Genomic DNA, 21,634 nt, shown 5'->3' with positions numbered 1-21,634 from the left:
TTCCGCCTTTGGGCGCTGCCACACTTTTGATCGCCGAGCAGACGGGTATTGCCGTGGCGAGGGATGCGGGGCATTCCTGTTGTTCTCGGCAGGCTCAAATGTCTAGAACCTCGGCACGGCTGTGTAATAGGATGGTCCGAGCGCGAGCTTGACGGCACCGAATGGTTCTTCACAAAGGTGACTGATTGAAGCTGTGTGAGACGGCAGCGCCATAGACGGAGCACTAGAAGCGCACGGCACGGGAACGGCACTCGGAGATCCGATCGAGGTCTTTTTATTGGGTTATTCAACGCTGGGCTGAGACGGTTCTCTCAGGTGGGAGCGGCTATGGGAGCTTTGCGTGCGAACTCGCAGATCTTATAATGCGCATCTTTGAAATCAAACATGGGTCACCTGGAGCCATCGGCGGCTGCCGCTGGGTTGGCGTCTCTCGCGCTTGTTCCCTTGAGTATGTCCGTTGTCGCTATCAACGCGCAGCTCAAGCTGTCTGCTTGCCGTTGGCGTTGGACTCGTCGGATCCCGAACACGATAGGTTGAACGTGCACTTGTTTTCGATTGTGTCCTCGTGATTTGAGATGCCTCCTGAAACATTGCCTAGAGAGGGCAACCAGCGATCACCCGACGGCCGTCTGAGCTCGTTTGGATTCAGCGGGACCATTGCACATGGGGCCTTTGTGTCCCTGGCATTGGGATTGCCCCTAAATGTCAAGCCAGCTTCATTCTATCGCGCTCAATGATCAACAGTTTCTTACATCGAGCTGTCTGGGTGGATTGGGATCACGTTAGTGCCACGGCCTGAGGTCCTGTTAAGTCCGTGCGCATCGTGCGCATTTTCCGCCAACACGAGAATTCTACGCTTGAACGATACCGGAAATTTTTGGTCTTGCGGGATGGCACCAAATCTTGCAGCCTGTCGTATTTCACTAGGGATGGATCACTGTAGCACAAGACTGTCTGGTGCGTGTGGTGAGATTCAACGTACCGTGTTCTGATCTGGTGGCATGGTCCATCATTAATTCCACTGTCGTCGCACTAATTTCGAAGGCAGTGGCGTCTGCGAGATTTCTATAACTAGTTCAGAGTTTGGGCGTCATTACCCTTTGTAAAATCCGGCAAGCCTTATCTCTATGCCAGAAACGGATCTCTCGAAGCGCATACAAAGAACGTGGACGGATTCTGATCATTTGCGAGTGCCTACAAGCGGCCAGGGTCGACCTCTTCGATCACCACTTCACCTTGTATTTTTCCATGGTATGGACGCGTATGCAGAATTCTAGGTCTGCTCAATGAATCACAAGGGATGGAATTCAAGCTGAACAATTCAGTGGGTGACGGCGAGTGCCCCTAGTCAAGGAGCCGACTTTTCATCTGGAGCTGGTGGCTTCTTCTTGCGTGAGCGGTTCGGGTACGAGCCACGGAAGTCGCGGTCGTGGCGCCTGATTTCGCAGTATTCCCTGACCAGTGCCAGCCAAGCTGAGATGTTTGCTTGAATTCGTAGAGCGACAGACCACAATGATGATAGATACGGACTCCGAAAAGACTGGATGGCATCTATGGCGCACGCGACCTGAACTGTGAGGGACCAGGCCCCCATCCACGGTTTTGCAGGGATCAGCGAAGGTGGAACTGTAGCGTCGATTCTCCTCACTCAATAGACTTCCGACTTTGGGCCCGGTTTCCGGAGTTGATTGCTAGTCAGCGTCTGCGCGCTGACGTCACCTGCTCATAGTCACCTCTACCAAGGGGTTGCAGGCGATGTGGCATCCCTTCACTTGGTCGGCGATGCCGACACCGTTGACATTCAGCACATGGTTGGTCGGACTGCGGGGTGCTTTGGATCCAGCTCTGGCGTTCGTGCATTTCACGGAGGGCACAAACTTCCTAGCCTCGGTCCTTTTCTAGTCAATGCATTGACATCATTGCGCCCCGGCGCGCTTGGTGTGTCCGTCGCATATATGTGAAAGCACCCAATGTGAAATGTCTCAATGTGCTGCCAGAAGTATGGATTTTTAGGTGTGTCTCGCCAGAAAATCAATAATGCTGTTGGTTTTGTCAAACGATCTTGTCAATGTTACACGGATATTTCTTCACACACTGCGCATTGGCAGGCTGGCCAAGTTCTGCGTTTTGAGTGTGGGTGGACAGCGACGCCTCTCCTGGCAAGTTTGCTACACTCCATCACGTGCCGTGCCCTTGTTCTTTCCAGGAGTAACGATGGCGCATGGAGTTAAAAGATGCAACAAAGTAGGAGCAACTTTGCTCCCATTCTAGAGGACATAGCGTCTCCGATTCTTGTGGTACCCGGCAAAGGACAGGTGGTTTTCGCTCGGATCGCAGACTGGTGTGTCGGTACGATCAACGATCGGCAAGGAGAACGCTTGACGACTCACGCATAGTCTAAGAGTGCGGTTGCCTTCGACAGAAGAGATGCGCTTAACCAACTCAGAAGCTGCATATTGATCTTGTGGCGCATCGATGTTGTTGGCACTTGAAACACATTGGTATTGATGCGCAAAAAGCACGGCCCGCTTCCCCTCCCCCCCCAAAGAAGTGAACCGCGGCCTAGGGCTAAAAAAAGAGAGGTTGGGTCGGCAAAATTCATTACCTCAAGTCTAGATCTCATCCTTGAGGAATGTGCAAATGCCGTCGAGCTTCGTATAGGTATTTGATCTGCAATGTTGACCGAGGCATTCATATCACCTTCAGCGCGCATTCCTGGAATTGAAGTATCTTCGTGCTGTTGGAGTTCGAACCGAGTTATTGTGCTTCAGCCGTCGATTCGATTGAGCCAGATTTAACAGCAGATGATACAATATTCTGCAGGTGTCGTTCTCGACTTGATTCACTCAAGCAGCCTGGGAGAACTGTCTTTGCCTCCTGTAGCTACCCCAGTGATCCTGGTGGCGGACAAACCGTCTCATGTGTACAAAACATACCATTAACAAAGCATGTTGGATTACATCTTTACCGTAAATCAGGGTTAAGGTTTGCTGTCACCTGCCAGAGGGAAGAATGGAATTCTCTGAGCCGGAGTGTTGTGTTCCAAATTGACAACAACCCAGGTAACAGCTAAAGCCGCCGTTCAGGTCAGCGTCGCTATGAGGACCACTTAACAACAGAGATAACACTCACCTGTCTGCACTGCTATCATCACTAGCCACGGTGTCATCCACGTGTGCTTGACTTGATTCCAGCCCGCAGAGATTCGTTCCATGGCTGCGATCTTGGGTGCTGCGTCTAAAAGTGGAGCTACCGTTGATGTCCACACAATTTTTGACCAGGACAGCGTCCCCGACATTACTCCACTTGGATATTAGAAGCTAGTTCGCATAACAATAGTCACCCGAGGGCCCTTGACTTTTGACACGATGTTGTGCCTCCAGGACATTTCCATTGTGGCTACCACCCATGTCAGAGTCATGTACACCAGTGCCAATTCTTTGCAAGCTGATAGCCTAGAAGCGTCTCAAATGGGCCTCGTTGGCGAGATCAAGCAGAAGAATCAGCATCAGGCATCGCAACTACCAAATGAGGATGGGCTCCTGCTATCAGCTGCAAATGTGAACCATGTGTTGAGTAGTGCCGCGGTATCCATGTTCGGGGGTATCAGACTACTATCCTCACGCGGTGACGTCCTCACCCTCGCATGGAATAACACTTGCACAGCATAGCTCGAGCTCGACGATCCCTCCACGGTCAATGCCATGACTTCAAGGCTATTACAAAGCCTTGGAATCGGCCTGGCGGCCGTTTTTGCCTCAACAAAGATTCGAGCTCTAGTGCTCCAAGCTGCTGGCCCTCATTTCTGCACTGGAGGTCGGTACGACAGAGAAGCATCGCTGCTTCCGCCTTGGTGGATCAAAGCGCAGCGCATTTACGGCAGCGGTTATGTCCTCGATTAGATACGAGGCGCATCAATGTTCTCAATCTCCGTGCTTCAGGGATCATCCATCGGTGGCGGGTTGCTGCTGGGCCTGGCTACAGACCATCGTGTGGCCACTCGTTCCGCAATTTTCCGGCTGGGCGTGGCGCCGTACGGCCTCAGTCCAGTAGTGATGGCAACATTCGTACTGCCGAGACTCGTCGGACACAATCTCTCAACGCGCATGTACGTGGAAGACTTGACCTTGGATGCGCATCACGCCATGGCATCCGGTCTTGCAAGTGCCGTGCTGTCCGACATTCAGATAGCAAGAACGAACGCCACCTGACGTGCTCGTGCTATCTGCGGTATTACTAAATGAGAAATTGATTGTATGGGCAACAAAGCGCATTTCACTCAAGAGACCTTGCTCAACATTGAGGCGAGCGGACACGCCAATGAGGAGCATCAAAAGAGGTCGTCAGGTCATCGAACATGAGAATCAAAGGTTCTAAAAGTGCTCGAGTCGTTTCCTCATCCCAGAAGTACGATGCTTTCGGTAAGTCATCGCCAACCCGCAACTAGCATTACTTTGGAACTCGCGGAAAACCTCGTAACCTCCGTAGTCTCGTCAATGCTCAAAGAGACCAATATTGATAGTGATACACCGCTCATGGATGCTGGATTGGATTCACTTTCGGCTGCCGAACTTGTGCAGTAGCTTGGAACTCAGTTCAGTACAAACCTCCCAGCGACGACGCTATTTGACTACCCGAGCATTGCATCAATAGCGCGACATCTCACGCCCAAGCCTCGGTCCCTGGAAGTACAAGACGTCCACCGAACTGATAAAAAAATCGACGGTCCTGCAGACTAAAAAGCGGAAGACCAAAGCCGGTCGGTATTTGTTGCGGCCATGTCGCTTCTTCTTCCGCCTCGTCTCCACCACAGTGCTGATACAGTAGGATGTTCGAAAGGTGCGCTTAATATGGCGGGCTCAGTGCCACTTTCCCGCTGGGACATGGATGCAGTCGAAGTGAGGGGATTCAATGCTGATCAAAAGCAGCGTCTCTGATACGCCGCTTTCTTGGACCAGATGAGTGCGTTTGATGCCATTTTTTTTTGAATTCGACCGGCGGAAGCAGCGCCGATGGACCCACAGTAGTTTCTCGTGTTACACATAGGATATCGCGCGCTGTAGAGAAGCTCGCTCGCCTGAAGTACGCTTGCAAGCGCAGACGTTGGAGTCATGCTCGGTATGATGAATTAAGATAATACACAGCAGATATCGCGAATTCCTGGTCCATACGACATGACCGGTAATGGTATATCTGCAGCCGGGGCCCGTCTGTCTTTCGTGCTCGCCATGCGTGGTCCGTGTGTTGCGACGGATACTGCGTGCTCGTCCAGCCTCGTCGCGACGCACCTCGCAGCGCGCCTGATAGAATACGGCGAGTGTGTCAATGCTCTCTCGATTGGCAGCAGCATGATTCTGAGCGCCCGTGGCGCGTTTTCGATGTTTTCTATTGCTGGGATGCTATCGACATGTGGTCGATGCCTCACGTTTGATTCTTGCGCAAACGGGTATCAGCGTGGCGAGGGCTGCGTTGGCATCGTGAACAGTTCCGTTAGATCCGACACGGAGAGCATGCACCTTGGTTCGAGCTGCCTGCACAACGGTCAGAGTGCGACCTTCACAGCGTTGAACGGGTCATCGCAACAGCACTTAATACGTTGCGCTGGAGACATCGACACTCGATTCATCGAAGCCCATGGGACTGGCACATCTCTGGGCGACCCCGTGGAAATTGGCTCATTGGCTGGCGTGTTCGAGTCTTCTGCTGTGTCGATTACTTCCCTGAAGGGGAATCTGGGCCACATGGAAGGCACGGCTGGTGCTGGCGGCTTGCTGAATCTCAGTACAGTGCTTGAATTTCAGGTAACCGTCGCCAATGCCTAACTTCGCTGATTAAACCCAAACCTGTAGAGCATGGTTGCGGACAGATGATTGGAGCTTGCGACGGACTTAATTCTTGCTTCGTGTGCATCAATTTGCGGCGCGAGCTCGTTCGGGGCTACAGGCATCATCGCACATGCTCGGCTTGGAAAGAGAGTGGCCAAATCCACCGATCTTCCGAATTGAGTGTCGTGCTCGCTGTATCGCACCCAGGGATGACTCGTTCGGCGTAATCAGACAAAAAAGCTAGCTTACAGATGACCCACCAAGTGAGAAGCATTTGATTGGGTTCAAATGGTACACTGCATTTCAGCAAAACACCAATGAATAAGGGCATGTTCATGTTCATCCCCAGTCATGCTAGTTCATCGCTTACCTGAGGCATTTGCAGTAAGCAGCTCGCCACGAACATTTTGTCACGTCAGGGCGAATTTTCTTGAGCACCGTATGCCGTGTACGAATTTTCTTGAGCACCGTATGCCGTGTAAGAAGGGGTTGGTTGCGGCGAGACTGCTCATACACCCTCTCAATTTGAGCAAATTGCATCTGAAACTATTTCTTACTTTGTATTGTTGGGAACAGGAATGTGATCTGATATCAGCTATCCAGAGTGTGCGAGCAAAATAGAATGCCAGATGTGTAGAAATCAATGGTAAACTGACCAACACATTCAACCCGGTTTAATTTTGACCAGACTTTACTAAAACCAGGCTCGAGCGGGCGTGAGTACTTCTAGTGGCTTAATCACGACTGCTGCCAGTCTAAGAGACCAAGCACCACGATGCTAAGAGTACATCTGGCTCAGATGAGAGTAGCCAACAGACCGTGGCGTCTCATCCAAGTCAAACTCGCACGCTAAATACTCAGGACCAGGTCCACGCCGCTGTCGAGGACGCCTTGGCTGGGTAGGTTGTAGTTGAGAACAACATGGGAAATGATACCACGCTGATGGACCTGGGCTTCGATTCTTTGTCAATCGTCGAGTTCCGAAATAGCATATCGCAAACCACGGGAGTCATGCTATCGAACGAGTTGATCTTGGGCAATCCGTCGATAGGGGCAATCAAAGATGCTTTGCTCGAGGAGATGCGAGGTCCAAAGCGACAGTCTGAATTGATTTCCGGGGCAAATATTGAGTCTCTGTTTGTCCTGTCTACGAGCGCTGATGCTATTTCAGTCTGTCGTCGGTGCAGCCGCAAACAGGTCTTTGTGCTCTCCACGCCCCGAGCAGGATCTTCATTGCTTTAATTATGCTTGCATGCACATTCTATGCTTTTCGCGCCACAAGAACTCTATCTTCTTCCGTTTCAAACGATGAAACAACGTCAAGCGGCACTCCCCGATTCAATGGGGCTCTCGGGTGGTCTGATCAAGGCTATCGCGGAACTCAGAGGCGCAGATGCCACGCGCGCCAAGATGGTCGTAGCGACATCGGCTATCTTGTCTATCGGCATCTTGTAGGTGTCGCGCGAGTTATAGGAATGGACTATCCCGAAGCTGTTTGTCGACAAGACGCCGCCATACTCGAGCGATATCCGCGTGCTACGCCAAGCCGAGTCCTGCTTTGCGCGAGCAAAATATCTTTTTATATCTCGACATCCAGTGCCATGCATTGAATCTTGGATTGATCTCACCAAGAAGAATCTAGCTCTTCAAAATAGAGTAGCAGATGTTGAATGGAGCACTACTGAGCCAGAGTGGGTTGCGCACAATCAGAATATTATCCTGTTGTTTTCTGAGGTTGCTGGTGATCAGCGTGCGTGAGTATGATACGAGGATCTCGTTTGCTGACCTATTGATGTACTGAGCGCCATATCCGACTTTCTGGGACTTGAATTTGAGCTTCAAATGGCAAACCCCTATGACACTAGCGCCGTACAATCGTTTTCCATTGATGCTGGTGTGGCTGCAACGGACCCCAAGCTGCTCAAGAATTGAGGCATTGACGCAAGGTTCACATTTGGCCGCGTGAACATTTGAGTTCTTCTTTGATTTCAAACAATCGCACGCACAGTTTGGCCGACAAGTGGAAATTGAAGAACTCTTCTTATTCTATCTCCCCAGCGGCTAAACTACTAGCTTGGGAGTTGGGCTATGCAACAAGGTCCGAGTTCCATAGGTTCCGGGTCATCAAGCAGGTCTCTGATACATTCATTGGCACGTTGAGGAGTGGTGCTCTGCTGACAGCTGCGATTGTCATTATGTACGACGGACTGGGCTTTTAGTATGGGGAAGGCTTACTGCCTTTGCTACCAGTGGGCCAGACGCTGATCGCCCTGCAAGCGCCTGAATTGACCTCTGGTGAGCAATAATAATTTGTCGATGTTGATGCTTGAGCTAGACACCATACTGCGGCGCTTTCGCAATGACTCACTGGAAGAGGCGTGCGCCTCGTAGGCTACTCCTTTGGTGCGCTACTCGCTCTCTCAATCAATAAAATCTCGAATTCGATGCGGCCTGTGAGTTTGGTGCTAGTTGACCCCATGCCACATGATTCCAGGGCATCAGATTTGACCGTCTTTGCATCCGCGCTCGAGGAGCGAGCAAATTTGTACGCCGCTCTCTTATTCAAGCTGCGAATAGTGCCGTAATAGAGCACATTTCTGCAAGCAGCAGTCCACGTCGGCGACATTGTGACGCCTGATGACCTTTTTGGGGAATTGTGGAAAGCAACCAACGACGCTGATGAATTCGGAGAGGTAAGTCGGGTTGCAAATTTTATCATGAGCCTGCAGATAAGTTTCAATTGGGACGATATGGAAGCGTCTACCGAGACTAGGCTCATCAAGACGGCCTATGGGCCAGAACATTACTTTGGCCGCGCTCGTCGTCAAGCTGTTCATCACGATGGAATGTATGGCTGGTCACGGAATGAGGGGCTTGCCCTGCAACTTGTAAAATTAGACGGAGGTCACTTCGAAGCATTCAAATTTGGGACAAATTCGACCCTTATACTTCGCGGAACAGATCAGAAATGAACCGAAGGCTATATGGGCCGTTGCTGTCCTTGCTCATCGCCCAAACCCCCTTTAAAATGCGGTTCGGTAGTGTAGCGGAATGTACATACTTGCTACTACGCGGGCTTCCGGCTGGACGGTCGCCGAAGGGCGCAGGGGCGTCTATAGGCGGTGGTGGGACCGCGAGATTACTGACCAGTCTCTAGAGGCGCGGGAGGAGAGCTCGGAAGCCTTTTCTGGTAGGATCGGAGCCTCTTTCGGGGTCGGACGCGGAACGGTCTTTGGTGGCCGTCGTTCATTGGTGGCAGTCGAGGGCGGAGCTCGCCGCCTCCAGGGCGCCAGTCCCGCAGGGCACAGGGGGCAGTCTTCGTGTTCCGGCTTCCTGGGTTTTTGGCCGTGACCTGCCCAGTCATGTTTTGGGTACCTGTCCGCTGCCCTCGCGGGCAGCGGACCAGGGGCGGGGCGGCCAGCGGGCACTGTGCCGCTGGTGCCCCGGTGGCGGACCGTAGGACCTCATCGAGTTCGACACTATGCTGTGCGTTATGTTTCTGGCATGGAAAGTCCCGCGGATGGAGGCCGGGAAAGGGAAAGGCAAAGAGATAAGCTCGGCGAATCTCTATCTGTCACGGGTGAATGGGTGGGTCCTGGATAAATATGCGCGCAAAGTGCAGATCAACCGGGAGTGCACAACGCGATGCCTATACAGTTCAGAGGATTGCGCAGAAGGGCAGGCCTCCACGGCACAGGAAACTAGCTTTTATACCGCGCCATTTCGAATTGATTCGCAAAATTCCCGGGCTGAACTGGAACGAAGCTTGGCCTCGCACAGCAGCTGAAGTAGCTTTCAATCTCGGCTAAAGGGTCGGAGAGTATACGCAGCAATCTTTATTCGTACAGGTAATCTTCGATTAGCCAAGAAAGTAGCGCCCAAAGGAGAGAGAGAAAATGAGCTGTTATTTATTATTGCAGCTCAGTCGATACTCGCTCCTTATGCTCTTATCTGGCCGGCGCTGCTGAAGCAGCCCACCGGCGAGATTCTTTCTGGGGGAGCGTAGTGTAGAGCCGGGAGGCGGCGGCCATGGTCAGGACCAATCCGATCCCGGAGGGGTTGAGGGATCGCCCGTTCAGCGAGCAGGCGGAGGCCTTGCCAGCGCGGGAGGCGCTGCGGGCGGTGCTGGCGGCGGCCCCGGGCTTCACCTGGGGATGAAACCCCCGACCCCGTGACCTTTGCGACGGGGCTGTTGCCCCTAGCTAACGCGATATTTAGAGGGGACATGCCCCTGGAGGTGAATCAGTTTTCGCAGGGGGAGCAGATGGAGTACGTCGGCCAGGCGGTGCACCAGTTGGTGCGGGAAAACCATCTGCAGCAAACAGTCTTCCAGGATTTTGGGCAGACATTGCTCGAGGTGACAAAAGCTGTTAAGAGACGGGCTGCGGCAATGAAGATGGAGCTTTCGATATGTGACGAGGAGCGGGCACCTGACCCAGTCGTGGGTGATTTTCGGGTGAACGACAAGGAGTTGAATGCTCCTGTTACTGCGGCACAAGTCCAGAGCATGTTGGCCACGCGAGATGAGCAGCAGGAGGTTTCTCGCAAGCGAGATCGCGAGGAGGCAGAAGCTCTTCGGAAGCAGGATATCGAGGTGGCAGAAGCTTCTCGCAAGCGGGATTTCGAGGAGTTGATGAGGGGGCAGCAGCAGTTGGCAGCAACGCTCGCAGCGATTAGCGCGCGGCTGCCGCCAGTAGCGGCCCCGGCGCCGGCGCAACCGGCAACAACCTGAGCATTAGCTGGAGCGGAGCAGCCGGGAGGCGGGGTACCTTTATCAGCGGAAGCAACGGCGTTTGTTCCCGGAGGGTTCCAGCACGATCAGCAAGCGGCAGCCCCGGCTCCGGTCCCGGCCCCAGTGTCGCCAACGCGGCAGCAACCGCATGTTTTCGATCCGCCGGTGTCGCCTGGGTTGGAGCTGGCAAAGACAGTGTATGCGGATATCAACGGTAAGTGGCGCGAGGTTAATGTCTTGTGCCACCGCAGTGGGATGATCTGTGTGGCGTGGACTGGCGGTGAGTCGCAGCAACGGCACAGTATGGATTTGCCGCGGAGCAAGGTCCGGACGCTTGAGGAGCATAACGATCTTAAAGGACGCTTTCGGATTGAGCAGTTTCCCATGCTTATGCGTTTCTTCGGCGCTGTCGGGGAGGTAGAGCAGCATCAGTACATCAGAATGTTGGCAAGCGGAGTTAAGTCCGTTACCGGCGATGCCTATAACCTTGACGTCAAAGCGGCTGCGGTGGAGCGGGCTATTTCGAGCATCGGGATGAACGAGGAGATGATAAGCGCGATGTTTGCGGACGGCCCGCAGGCGCCTCAGCAGGCGGTGTTTGGTCACGTCACCGCCAAGCTGGCTGAAGTCATCAGAACGTCTCAGCAGAGCGGAGACGGTTTGGTCAAAATCGCAGATGCATCGACTAAGGTAGCAAACCTGGGCTCTCAGGTGTGGGAGGCGGTGACGACGGGCACCGGCCAGGCGTATTCTAAGCACTTGCTCGAGAGCACCAGTGAGCCGGGCGCTCGGACGGCGCGCGTGCTTCGGGACATGGGTGCTGGAGTGCAAGGCGCAGAGGATTTGTTGCGGGTGGGGAGGTCTCGGGGCGATTTTCCGAGCAAAGTCCCGCAAATGGGGCATGGTCCCCTGTTCCCATCCATGCGAACCGACACTCAGCAACATGCGGAGACAGCATCTATGCAGGTCTCGTCGAGCGTGGTTGTCAGCCAGATAATGCCGGGCGCTTACTCAGCGTCGAAATCACCATCGAGAGAGGACTCTTTATTGGGCTCGATCGTAAACGGATTGTTCGCCGAGTGGCATCTGGCTAGCATCGTATGTCAGTGGGCCAAGCAGGATCAGACTTTTTGCATCGGTCACCTGGACGGTATAGACGTAGCAGCTAAGGATAAGCGAGCAGTCATGGGCTTCAAGGGCCATGCGTGGGTTATAACGACATTTCTGGAGGAAGTGCTTGACAAGTGGTGGTCAGAGATTTCACCATGGGACCGGGGCGGTATGCGCGATTTAGCAGTTCAGTTCAATAAATTGATACGTAACGGCTTGTCGGTCGACGAGATCAATTCATTCTTCGTATTCTATTTTGAGTATGCGCAGCGGCGTTTTACAGGCTGGCTCCAGGGGAGCGTGGTGGACCCTCCCCGGATCGGATGGGGGGTCTGTTGTCTTGACGATGGTCTCCACCTCCGCCGTCGTCGAAGTCGTCGTCGCCGGCCATTGCCAGGCCGCGGCGGACCGCCGGCGGCGCGCTTCGCCGCCGCCCGCTCTGCGGCGGTGTGGCGACGCTCTGGTCGCTCCCGAGGCTGCCGCTCCGGCGCCTCGACTCTGTGCTACGCAGTGTTAGTGGGGCTAGCCTAGGGGTCTCTGGGTGCACTGTCCGGCGACTGTGCTACTGTTGTATACATTGCTCATTTTGATAATGGTGGGCCGCGGATTGTGGCTCGGGCCCACGCGCCCGGCGATCGCGTTAGGGAGGCCTCGATCGACGGCTGTCCCCCGGAGCACCTTGCGCACGGCTTCGTCACCAACCCCCGGCCAATTTCAACCACGAAGGCCATTCTCCGTGGTTCTAGCTCGGTCCAGCAGCAACTCAATCAAACCGTTTAGCTGCCGCTGTAGCCGGATTGAGGATTTGTCAGGGCATGCGCCGTCGTGTTATGAGAAAATCGATTTTATTAGTCACTGTATCGCTCTTCTGTTCGGACCTCGCGGACAGACCAAAATCTGTACTCGAGCCCGAGAATTCGTTTAAGGAAGCATGTGTAGGGGCCGCAGCATTTTTCATGAATTCTCGGAATGACTCGGCGTGGCAACCGACAAGCCCTTGGGCTGACTTTCAGTATTTACACCGCCGTGGCGTGGTTGTTGCCCCCGCACGTGCTTCACATGCCATTCCGAGAATCGAGCAGGTGCCCACAACAGCAAACCTAGGTGGTAGATGGACCCCATTTTTTAATGATATGGCAACAGAGTTCATCATAGCTGATGCAAAATGGCTCGAAGAAAAGTACAGTAACCCAGACCGTGGAGAGTGCCCAAGGATGCGAGCTCGACTGGAACGTGTCATCGTCTCGAATGACTTTTCTGTCGCCGCTGTGGAGCACGTTGCATCAGACGAACTTTGGAAGCCATGCCGTCATCGTAATGAGTCACGCGAAAGCTGCAAGTATCGCAAGATGAATACGATAGTCCGCGTGCTTGGCCGGTGGGATGTGCTCGCAAAGCTCCTACGAGAGCATGCAGCCAGTGCAAAGCTGCATGTCTCAACCAAGTACACTACAATTTGTGATTTCTTTGACTTCGAGCTCCTGCACCTTTCGAGACGTAACGCTCACAAAGACAAGATGATTGTGTTTTTTCACGTCTTCCAGACGATGCTCCATCGAGACACGATTCGGTGCGAAACGTTCAACGTGCACGACCATGTTGGAACATTCGCAAGCTTCGCTGTCAAGCATGGCTTAGCCACGACGGTATATACTCCCAACCTGGGAGTCAAAGCCTTCATGAGCGCTCTCAGTCACGATGCCGCCATTGACCTCGATGCACGTGGGCGAGGCTGCGACGACATCGGGACGACCATCCTTATTGACGGCTGCCCCATTCAGGCAACTGAATGCTATAGAACAACGCAAAATACGAGCTTCGTCTTCCCGCACGGCTGGGTACACCGCGCCAACCACGAAGCCTCTTTGCCTTCTAACGAACCGGCTGTCACTCTTTTCATACAGGAGCGGTCTCCGAGCGTCACGCAACGATGCAGCTCGGCTAGTGTCGATTCAAGGACAAAAGATCCAGGCTCATATGCGCTGTCACGTGCCCTCTATGCCGCAGCAGACTATACTGAGGGCAAGCAAGGTACTCTTGATTTGGGTACCTTTGTACGCTAGCCACAACAAGCGGAGATTTGTCTGATAACCTTCTGTGCTCTTGGATCTCAGAGTGAAGACCGAGCCGAGACTAGACCAGACCAGATATCTCGCTCGATGTACCCAGACTATGCCGAAAATTACATCCGCACGCGAGCGTGGGCTCGCCTCGGCAAACCGCTGTCCCTCAAAACAAGTGTGCACTGTCGCGGCACCGCACGAAGTCGGCCCAGCCGTGGCGCATCGAGCAGTATCTGGGGCCCAGTGGGGGGGTGTTTGCAGGTTACCTCTGATGATCCAGGGAACTGCCGAAGGAGAGAGAGAGAATGATACTGAGATATTATTATCGCAGGTCATTCTACTCTCGCCATCAGGATGGCCTCGGGAACCGACTGCTTGAGGTATAGGTTGATGTTGAAGTCAATCTCCAAAAACCCTAGCACGAATGTCATGGTATGGTTGGTGATTCGACAATGGGAATGTGCCTCGAGCTAAGCAGAGAACGGAAGACCGGGATTCCCCGGCGATGATCGTCATCCGAATAAACACGAACTTGACAACCCCGGGACTGAGTTTCTTTGTTCCTCTGTAGCTAGTTCTCAGCTCATTTTGCAGGCACCGCAGGATTCAGTTTCAATTACGCGTGGCGGTTGCGAGAAGTTGCGTGGGCGAAGAACGTCCGGCGAAAGAGAGTTGAGTGCCGCGGTAATGGCATCGATGTTGTGAGAACTACCTTCTGCGTCTCCTTGCAAGCGGCGCCACCTCCTCCGGCGAGGCGGCGTCACGCGTCGCCGGCAGAGCGTCATGCATGAGGTGCACCCATCGTCTTCAGGCTGCCCGCATCGACGCGGACGCCTCGTGTAAATATCAGCTAGACTTTTATATTTAGTTTGATTCATTTATTTGTTTACTTCCCTGGGCTATTTGTTTACTTCCCTGGGCTATTTGTTTACTTCCCTGGGCAAAGACGTTCATCCAGGACACAATCGTTAAGGAACGGCGGCGCGCCGACGACGTAGGTCGCGTAGGCGCCCCTGCCGCCGTTGTCGCCGTCCTCGGGCCACCAGTTGTCGACGATGGCCTGGACCTTGGCGCCCGCGGCCGCGTGGAGCGCCAGGGCCGGGTCGTGGGCCCCGTTGTCCGTGAAGACGTAGTCCTCGAAGGACCCGTCGCCGATCTTCGGGGCCGTCTTGAAGCGCGCCGCGCGGACGACGCCGCAGATCTCGGCCACGTTCGCCGAGAGGGCGCGCGCGTAGCAGAGCAGGAAGTTGAGGAGCTCCGCGGCGACGGCGCCGCGGAGCGACGAGTCCGCGGCGTCGTCCGCGAAGACGTCGAGGATCATGGCGTGCGTCGCCGCGGACTCCGGCACGGCCAGCTTGTCGCGGTCCTTCCACTGGGACTCGAGGAGCGTCGGGATGTCGTCGACGAACTGGAAGAAGAGCACGCCCAGCAGCGCGCCGCCCTCGTGGAGCGCGAAGTTGAAGCGCGCGCGCTCCTTCAGTCGCTTCTCGAGCACGCTCCGCGGCGTCCGGAGCTCGAGGCCGCGGCAGCCCGCCTCGAGCGCGACGACGGCGTCGAGGTCGTCGAGCGTCGCGTGGCGGATCTTGTAGCCCCGGGGCTTGAAGTGGCTCAGCATGATGCGGCTCACGGACTCCGGGAACGTCCGGAGCGAGTGCGCGTCCGGGAACAGGCCCGCGGCCGCCGCGCAGACGAGCCACTGGGGCAGCGGCACGAGGTACTGGTGGCTCAAAGTCTGGCAGCAGTCGAAGGCCAGGCTCACGCAGCGCTCCATCTCGTAGCCCGCGACGAGCGGCGGCAGCTGCCCGGCTTCCAGCACGCAGAGCCCGTGGAACCCGACCGCGTCGCTCCAGCGCTCGAGGTGCTCCACGAGGGACTGGAGCATGGTCTTGGGCGCGATGACGTCGCCGTCGTTCCTCACGTAGACGCCGCGCGTGTACATGCGGAACGCGTCCGCGTCCCGTTTCGGCGCGACGTAGGGCCGGTCGTGGTCCAGGAACGACCGCACGTGGAGCACGGAGTCGCGCGCGTAGCCCTTCTTCTCCAGCGCCTCCACCACGAAGGCCGGGTCGCCGATGTCGCCCCACTGGACCTCGAAGGGCACGCCCGCGCGCGCGAGCGTCGCCTTCGTGACCTCGAGCGACTCGTCGTTGAAGTCGACGCCGATGAGCGTGAGCGGGTGCTTGTCGAGGTGCTTGCCGCGCTTCGTCTGGTCCCGCACGTATTCGTAGAGCGTCAGCAACAAGCGCCCGTCGCCGCAGCCCATGTCCGCGACCGCGCGGGGCTGCTGCTCCAACGGCTCGTCGTTGAAGACGCGGCTCAGCAGCCCGTTGCACATGTGCTCGAAGAAGCGGCGGTGCTGGGCGCCCGACGCGACGACGTTGAGGACGCGGTCGACGTGGACCTCGTGGCCGTCGGCCTCCTGCGCCGCGAAGATGGACCCGTCGCCCTTCAAAATCTTCGGCAGCTCCTGGAACATGGGATAATACGAAATGGGCACGCCCGCGTTCAGCGCCGCCGCGAGGACGTAGGTGCCCTTGTAGGTGAGCTTCATCGTGCCCTTGTCGAGCCAGTCGAGGCGCCGGAAGATCTGGATGAGCGTCGGCGCCATGACCGGCACGGACTTCAGATTCAGATGCGTCGCCGCGAAGACCGCCGACGACGGGTGGAGGTGCATGCGCAGGTAGATGACGATGGGCGCGAGGTAGAACCCTTCGAGGAGCAGCTGCATCTTCGGGATCTTCGGGCCCTGGAGGTCCATCGTCGGGAAGACGTCGACGTCGTCGCGGAAGATGGACGCGAAGTCGAACTTGAGGTAGTCGGCGATGGGCTCGTAGGGGAGGCGGATGAGGTCGTTGAACACCTCCATGTCGACCTCGTACTGGACCTCGTCGCCCCACATGCTCCGCTCGCGGATGAAGCCGAGCGTGACGAGCGAGTTGATCAGCGACGTGCAGTAGCCCGGCCGCAGCTCGAGCTTCTCGGAGAGCTCGCGCACGTTGAAGGCCTGGAACTTGTGCATCCAGAGCGTGATGTTCACGTCGAGGTCCGCCATGGCGCTGCAGATGCTCAGCAGGCAGAAGCCGTGCTGGAGGTACATGGGGATCGCGAGGAGGTCGCACTTGGCCATCTCGTCGAACATGTAGGGCTCCGGGTGGACGACGCGCTGGGGCACCTTCTGGCGGCCGCCCAGGCGCTTCTCCGGCGGCGGGATGAGGCCCGCGTCCATCTTCGCCTTCCAGATGCGCAGCGGGTTGTTCGGCAGCGGCTTGGGCTCGGGCCGGACGCACGGCGGCGGCACGTACGCGGGCCACTTCGACTGCTTCGCCACCTTCTCCTTCTTCTTCTTCTTCGAAGGCGACGCGGGCGGCGACGGCGCCACCGGGGGCGTGACGCCGGTCGCCTTCGCGGGCGGCGCGGGCGGCTTCGCCTGGCGCGGCGCCGGCGGCCCGACGGCGTAGGACATGTAGACGCCGTTGCCGTCGTTGTCGCCGTCCTCGGGCCGCCAGTTGTGCACGACCTTGTGGAGCGTCGCGCCGGCCCGCGAGTGGAGGGCGAGGCCGCTGTCGTGGACGCCGTTGTTCCGGAGGCAGTACGTCTCGTACGTCTCGCCCTTGTCGGCGAACGCGCGGAAGTTGCGCGCACGCGTGACGCCGCAGATCTCCGTGACGTTCCGCAGCACGCACGCGTAGCACATGACGAAGTCCCGGAGCTCCTGGCCGATGGACCCGCCCATCGTCGACGACACCTGCGAGTCGACGAAGATGTCGAGCAGCTGGATCCGCGGGCCCGACTCCTTGCCGAGCGCGTCCTTCTTCTTCCACGTGCTCCGCAGGAGCGCGTCGACGTCGTCGAGGAACTGGAAGAAGACGACGCCGACGACGACGTCGTCGCGCGTCATGACGAAGTTGCACGTCGGAAGCGCCTCGAAGCGCCGCTCGACCGTCGACGCCGCGGTGCGCATGTCCGGGTCCCAGGACTTGGCCTCGAGCTCGAGGCACCGCGTCAGGTCGCTCGGCCGCGCGTGGCGCACCTTGTAGCCCCGCGGCTTGAAGTGGCTCAGCATGATGCGGCTCACGTTGTCCGGGAACGCGCGCAGCGACGTCACGTCCGGGAAGAGGCCCGCGCCCGCCGCGCAGAGCAGCCACTGGGGGAGCGGCACGAGGTACTGGTGGCTCAGGCTCTGGCAGTTGTCGAACGCCAGGCTCACGCACTGCTCCATGTGCTGCCCCGCGAGCCGCGCGGGGAGCTGGCCCGCCTCGAGGATGCACATGCCGTGGACGCCGACGGCGTCGCTCCAGCGCTCGAGGTGTTCGACCAGCGACTGGAGCATCGTCGACGGGTCGATGATGGTGCCGTCGTTCTTGTTGTAGACGCCGTGGGCGTACATGGCGTAGTCGTCGCCGGGCCGCTTCGGGGCGATGTACGGCCGGTCGTGGTCGATGAACGTGCGCACGTGGAGCACGCTGTCGCGCGGGAAGCCCCGCTTCTCGAGCTCGTCCATGGCCGCGTCGGGGTCGCCGATGTCGCCCCACTGGACCTCGAAGGGGATGTTCCGGGACCCGAGGGTCTCCTTGGTCACGTCGAGCGACTCGTAGTTGAAGTCGATGCCGATGACCGTGAACGGGAACTTGTCGAGGTGCTTGCCGCGCTTCGTGTGGTCCCGGACGTACTCGTAGAGCGTCAGCAACAAGCGCCCGTCGCCGCAGCCCATGTCCGCCACGGCCGCGGGCTGGTCCTCGAGGGGCTGGTCGTCGAAGACGCGATTGAAGACGCCGTTGCACATGTGCTCGAAGAAGCGCTTGTGCTGCGCGCCCGACGCGATGACGTTGAGCACGCGGTCGACGTGGACCTCGTGGCCGTCGGCCTCCTGGGCCGCGAAGATGGACCCGTCGCCCATGAGGATCTTCGGCAGCTCCTGGAACATGGGATAGTAGGAGATGGGCACGCCCGCGTTCAGCGCTGTCGAGAGCACGTACATGCCCATGTACGTGAGCTTCGACGTGTTGTCCGCGCACCAGCCCAGGCCCTGGAAGATGGCGAGGACGCTGGGGCCCAGCGACGACTCGTCCAGGCGCAGGTGCGTCGTCTTGAAGGCCTCGGACGTGCCCTGGACGTACATGCGGAGGTAGATGACGATGGGCGCGAGGTAGAAGCTCTCGAGGAGCAGCTGGACCCGCGGCAGCTTCGGGCCCGTGAGGTCGATCTGGGCGAAGAAGGCGTTGACGTTCTGGTCGAAGACCTTGGCGAAGTCGTAGCTGAGGTACTTCTCGATGGACTCGAAGGGCAGCCGCACGAAGTCGTCGAAGTCGCGGCCCCGCCGGTAGCCGCCGCCGCCCTCGTCGACGAGCAGGTCGAGGGACACGAGCAGGTGGACACAGCTCTTCGTGTAGCCCGGCTGGAGCTTGAGGCCCTCGCAGAGGCTCCGCAGGCTCCAGCGCTCGTGCTCCATCATGTAGCGCAGCGCGCCCGTCTCCGCGAGCGCCGACGCCGTGCAGATGCTCGTGAACCCGTGCTGGAGGTACATGGGCACGGCCATGAGGTTGGCGCTGCTGAGGCGCTCCGTCTCCGGGAATGACAGCACCGCCGCCTTCCCCGACGGGCGGCGGTCCATGATGACCATATTTCCGAGGCTGCCCAGAGAGATGGCTCAGCAGTTCGTGTTGCTGTGGCGAGATGATGTTGCCGACCGCGAAGCCATCGAATCCAGAGCTTCGCGCCCAATTCTCCTTGGTTTTATTTTTATTATGTCTTAAATATTTTTGAAATGAGAACAATACAATAACAATTAAACAAGCTACAATTAATAGTTTGATATTCATATAAATTAATAGATTTTTTTTGACTTATTGGTATATTTCACAATAAATGCCCACCAGCTCCGACTGCCGCCTCGCCGCCGCCTTCAAAAATCATGCAGATCTTCGTCAAGACGCTCACGGGCAAAACCATCACGCTCGACGTGGAGCCCTCGGACACGATCGACAACGTGAAGCAGAAGATCCAGGACAAGGAGGGCATCCCTCCGGACCAGCAGCGCCTGATCTTCGCGGGCAAGCAGCTCGAGGATGGCCGCACGCTCAGCGACTACAACATCCAGAAGGAGTCGACGCTCCACCTCGTCCTTCGTCTTCGCGGCGGCCACTGCCAGGTGCCCTGCGGCATCTTCGACGACCCGAAGCTCGTCGCGGAGCTCCTCGAGGCGTGCGCGACGATCGAGAAGGCCATGGCGCAGATCCAGGAGCTCTACGGCAAGATGTCCGAGGGCCCGCTCGTCCTGAACCAGATCACGCGCTGGATCAACACCAAGGAGGAGCACTGCGCGAAGATCATCGACCTCATCTCGAACTACTGCCTCTGCCAGCGCTGCAAGCCCTTCGGCACGCCCGGCTCGCCCTTCAAGACCAAGGAGGACTACACGGACGCGCTGCTCGCCCACCACGCCGTCATGAGCGCCGCCATGAAGGCCAAGCAGAACGTCGACCCGTCCTTCTCCGCGGGCCTCAAGCACGCCGTCGGCGACGCGACGCTCATGTACAAGCCCGTCGCGCCGCCCGCGGCCCCATGAAGCCAGGCGAAGCGAGTCAAGGTTGTGTGATGAGCGGCAGCGCAACAAAACAGGCGCGCCGCGCGCGTAAGGCAGGGCGCTTCACCCCGCCCATATGGAATCCGCCCCATATTATGATATCCGCCCCATAACCCCCGCCTTGTTTAACCCCCGTGCGGGGGTAAATCGGCGGGGGTTATGGGGCGGATATCATATGATATACCACCTCAACTTGCCTTCACCTTGACTTCAACAAAATGGGATACTTCATGTTGACGTGTGCTTCACGGTGCCGATTTGCGTTGCTGTTGAACCTACACTGGGATATTCGGGGCTATTGGGGATGGGGCTAATGGGGGGGGATTTAAAATACGGGCGATTCGGGGCGGTAATTGGTAGACCTTTTGCCACCATATCCTCGTTGAGCATCTCGGGAGTCACGGGCACGTCTCCAAAGGCTTTCAACTTGCGTCCAATCCAAGAACGGCGGAGATGAGAGAATTTCTCGCAAGGGGGCGAACTCCAAATAGCGTCGTAGTATCCTGCGGGAATGTGGGAATAGTCCCAATTCATAATATCGCAGTTGATGTCAGCGTTCCGCAGGTCCAAACATGGTCTGTATGCATTATCTGCTGGTCAACATTCTCCTCCGTAGCCAATACGACCTCTCCCATCGTACCTGTACCTGTGATGTTGCTTAAATTTGCATGTGTAGAAAGCTTAAGTTTAAGTTTGGCGTTCATCCATCGCCCACTTCGCTTTGCCTGCGCGGTCGTGTCCGTTCCGAAGTAAGTCGTCCATCCATTTCTCCTCTTCTTTTCCGCGAACCCCTCCTTGACCTTATCATAACTAGCCACTGCATCCTTGACAACACACTCATCAAGCTTGTGAAGATAGAAGCCGTCCGCAGGCAGCGAAAACTTTTGCATATGGGCTTCATTTCTCTCGGCTTGTCTGCTTATTTTTCTGGCGGCCACTTTGCGCTGCGCCTGTATTTCTTTGTTCTGCGCCGCTACCTCAGGGTCCCCCTTCGGGTGCGGCAGCCGCGGCTTCTTTGCTGGTGGCTCCATCTGTGGGCAGCAATCCACGCTTCCCGAGTCCATGAAAGTAGGCGTCACGATCTTTTGTTCGGTGACCCCGACTTTTTTGTCCGAGCGGGATTCTATATTGGAAGCGAGGGCGATAGTAGTATAATGGAACCAAGTCATCCTCGACATTCCGAGTTGTCTCCGCCAGTAGGGTACAATGAATGGGGTAAACAAGAGCTCCGCGACTTCCTCACTGCTCATCCGGAAATCCGGGTTACTAAGCGGAACTTTCCGCACGGCTGGGTAAAGGGATGCGAAGCCAAGGCGAGAAG

At 56.8% G+C, this 21,634-nt stretch overlaps 5 protein-coding genes across 5 annotated transcripts; 3 read left to right on the top strand and 2 right to left on the bottom strand.

Annotated features, from left to right (window-relative positions):
• Window positions 1–575: 575 nt before the first annotated feature.
• Window positions 576–3,671, top strand: AURANDRAFT_67300 (hypothetical protein; the record flags this gene model as incomplete). Its single annotated transcript, XM_009042786.1, has 8 exons — window positions 576–704; window positions 1,135–1,261; window positions 1,523–1,574; window positions 1,730–1,938; window positions 2,014–2,070; window positions 2,824–2,921; window positions 3,063–3,086; window positions 3,384–3,671. The coding sequence occupies 8 exons, from the start codon at window positions 576–578 to the stop codon at window positions 3,669–3,671; spliced, it is 984 nt and encodes a 327-aa protein (XP_009041034.1).
• Window positions 3,672–5,168: 1,497 nt separating this feature from the next.
• AURANDRAFT_32737 (hypothetical protein) lies at window positions 5,169–5,822 on the top strand (the record flags this gene model as incomplete). Its single annotated transcript, XM_009042787.1, has 1 exon — window positions 5,169–5,822. A coding segment is annotated over one exon (654 nt), but the record flags the coding sequence as incomplete, so codon positions are not given.
• A 9,535-nt stretch (window positions 5,823–15,357) lies between these two features.
• Window positions 15,358–16,281, bottom strand: AURANDRAFT_32742 (hypothetical protein; the record flags this gene model as incomplete). Its single annotated transcript, XM_009042731.1, has 1 exon — window positions 15,358–16,281. A coding segment is annotated over one exon (924 nt), but the record flags the coding sequence as incomplete, so codon positions are not given.
• Window positions 16,282–19,641: 3,360 nt separating this feature from the next.
• On the top strand, window positions 19,642–19,803 carry AURANDRAFT_9512 (hypothetical protein; the record flags this gene model as incomplete). The annotated part of the gene is made up of 1 exon (XM_009042788.1): window positions 19,642–19,803. A coding segment is annotated over one exon (162 nt), but the record flags the coding sequence as incomplete, so codon positions are not given.
• Window positions 19,804–20,558: 755 nt separating this feature from the next.
• On the bottom strand, window positions 20,559–21,563 carry AURANDRAFT_67296 (hypothetical protein; the record flags this gene model as incomplete). Its single annotated transcript, XM_009042730.1, has 3 exons — window positions 20,559–20,588; window positions 20,686–20,816; window positions 20,954–21,563. The coding sequence occupies 3 exons, from the start codon at window positions 21,561–21,563 to the stop codon at window positions 20,559–20,561; spliced, it is 771 nt and encodes a 256-aa protein (XP_009040978.1).
• Window positions 21,564–21,634: the final 71 nt, after the last annotated feature.

The sequence above is a fragment of the Aureococcus anophagefferens genome, assembly GCF_000186865.1.
Source record: "Aureococcus anophagefferens unplaced genomic scaffold AURANscaffold_37, whole genome shotgun sequence".
NCBI lineage: Eukaryota > Pelagophyceae > Pelagomonadales > Pelagomonadaceae > Aureococcus > Aureococcus anophagefferens.
This window is presented reverse-complemented; position numbering and strand designations above follow the sequence as displayed.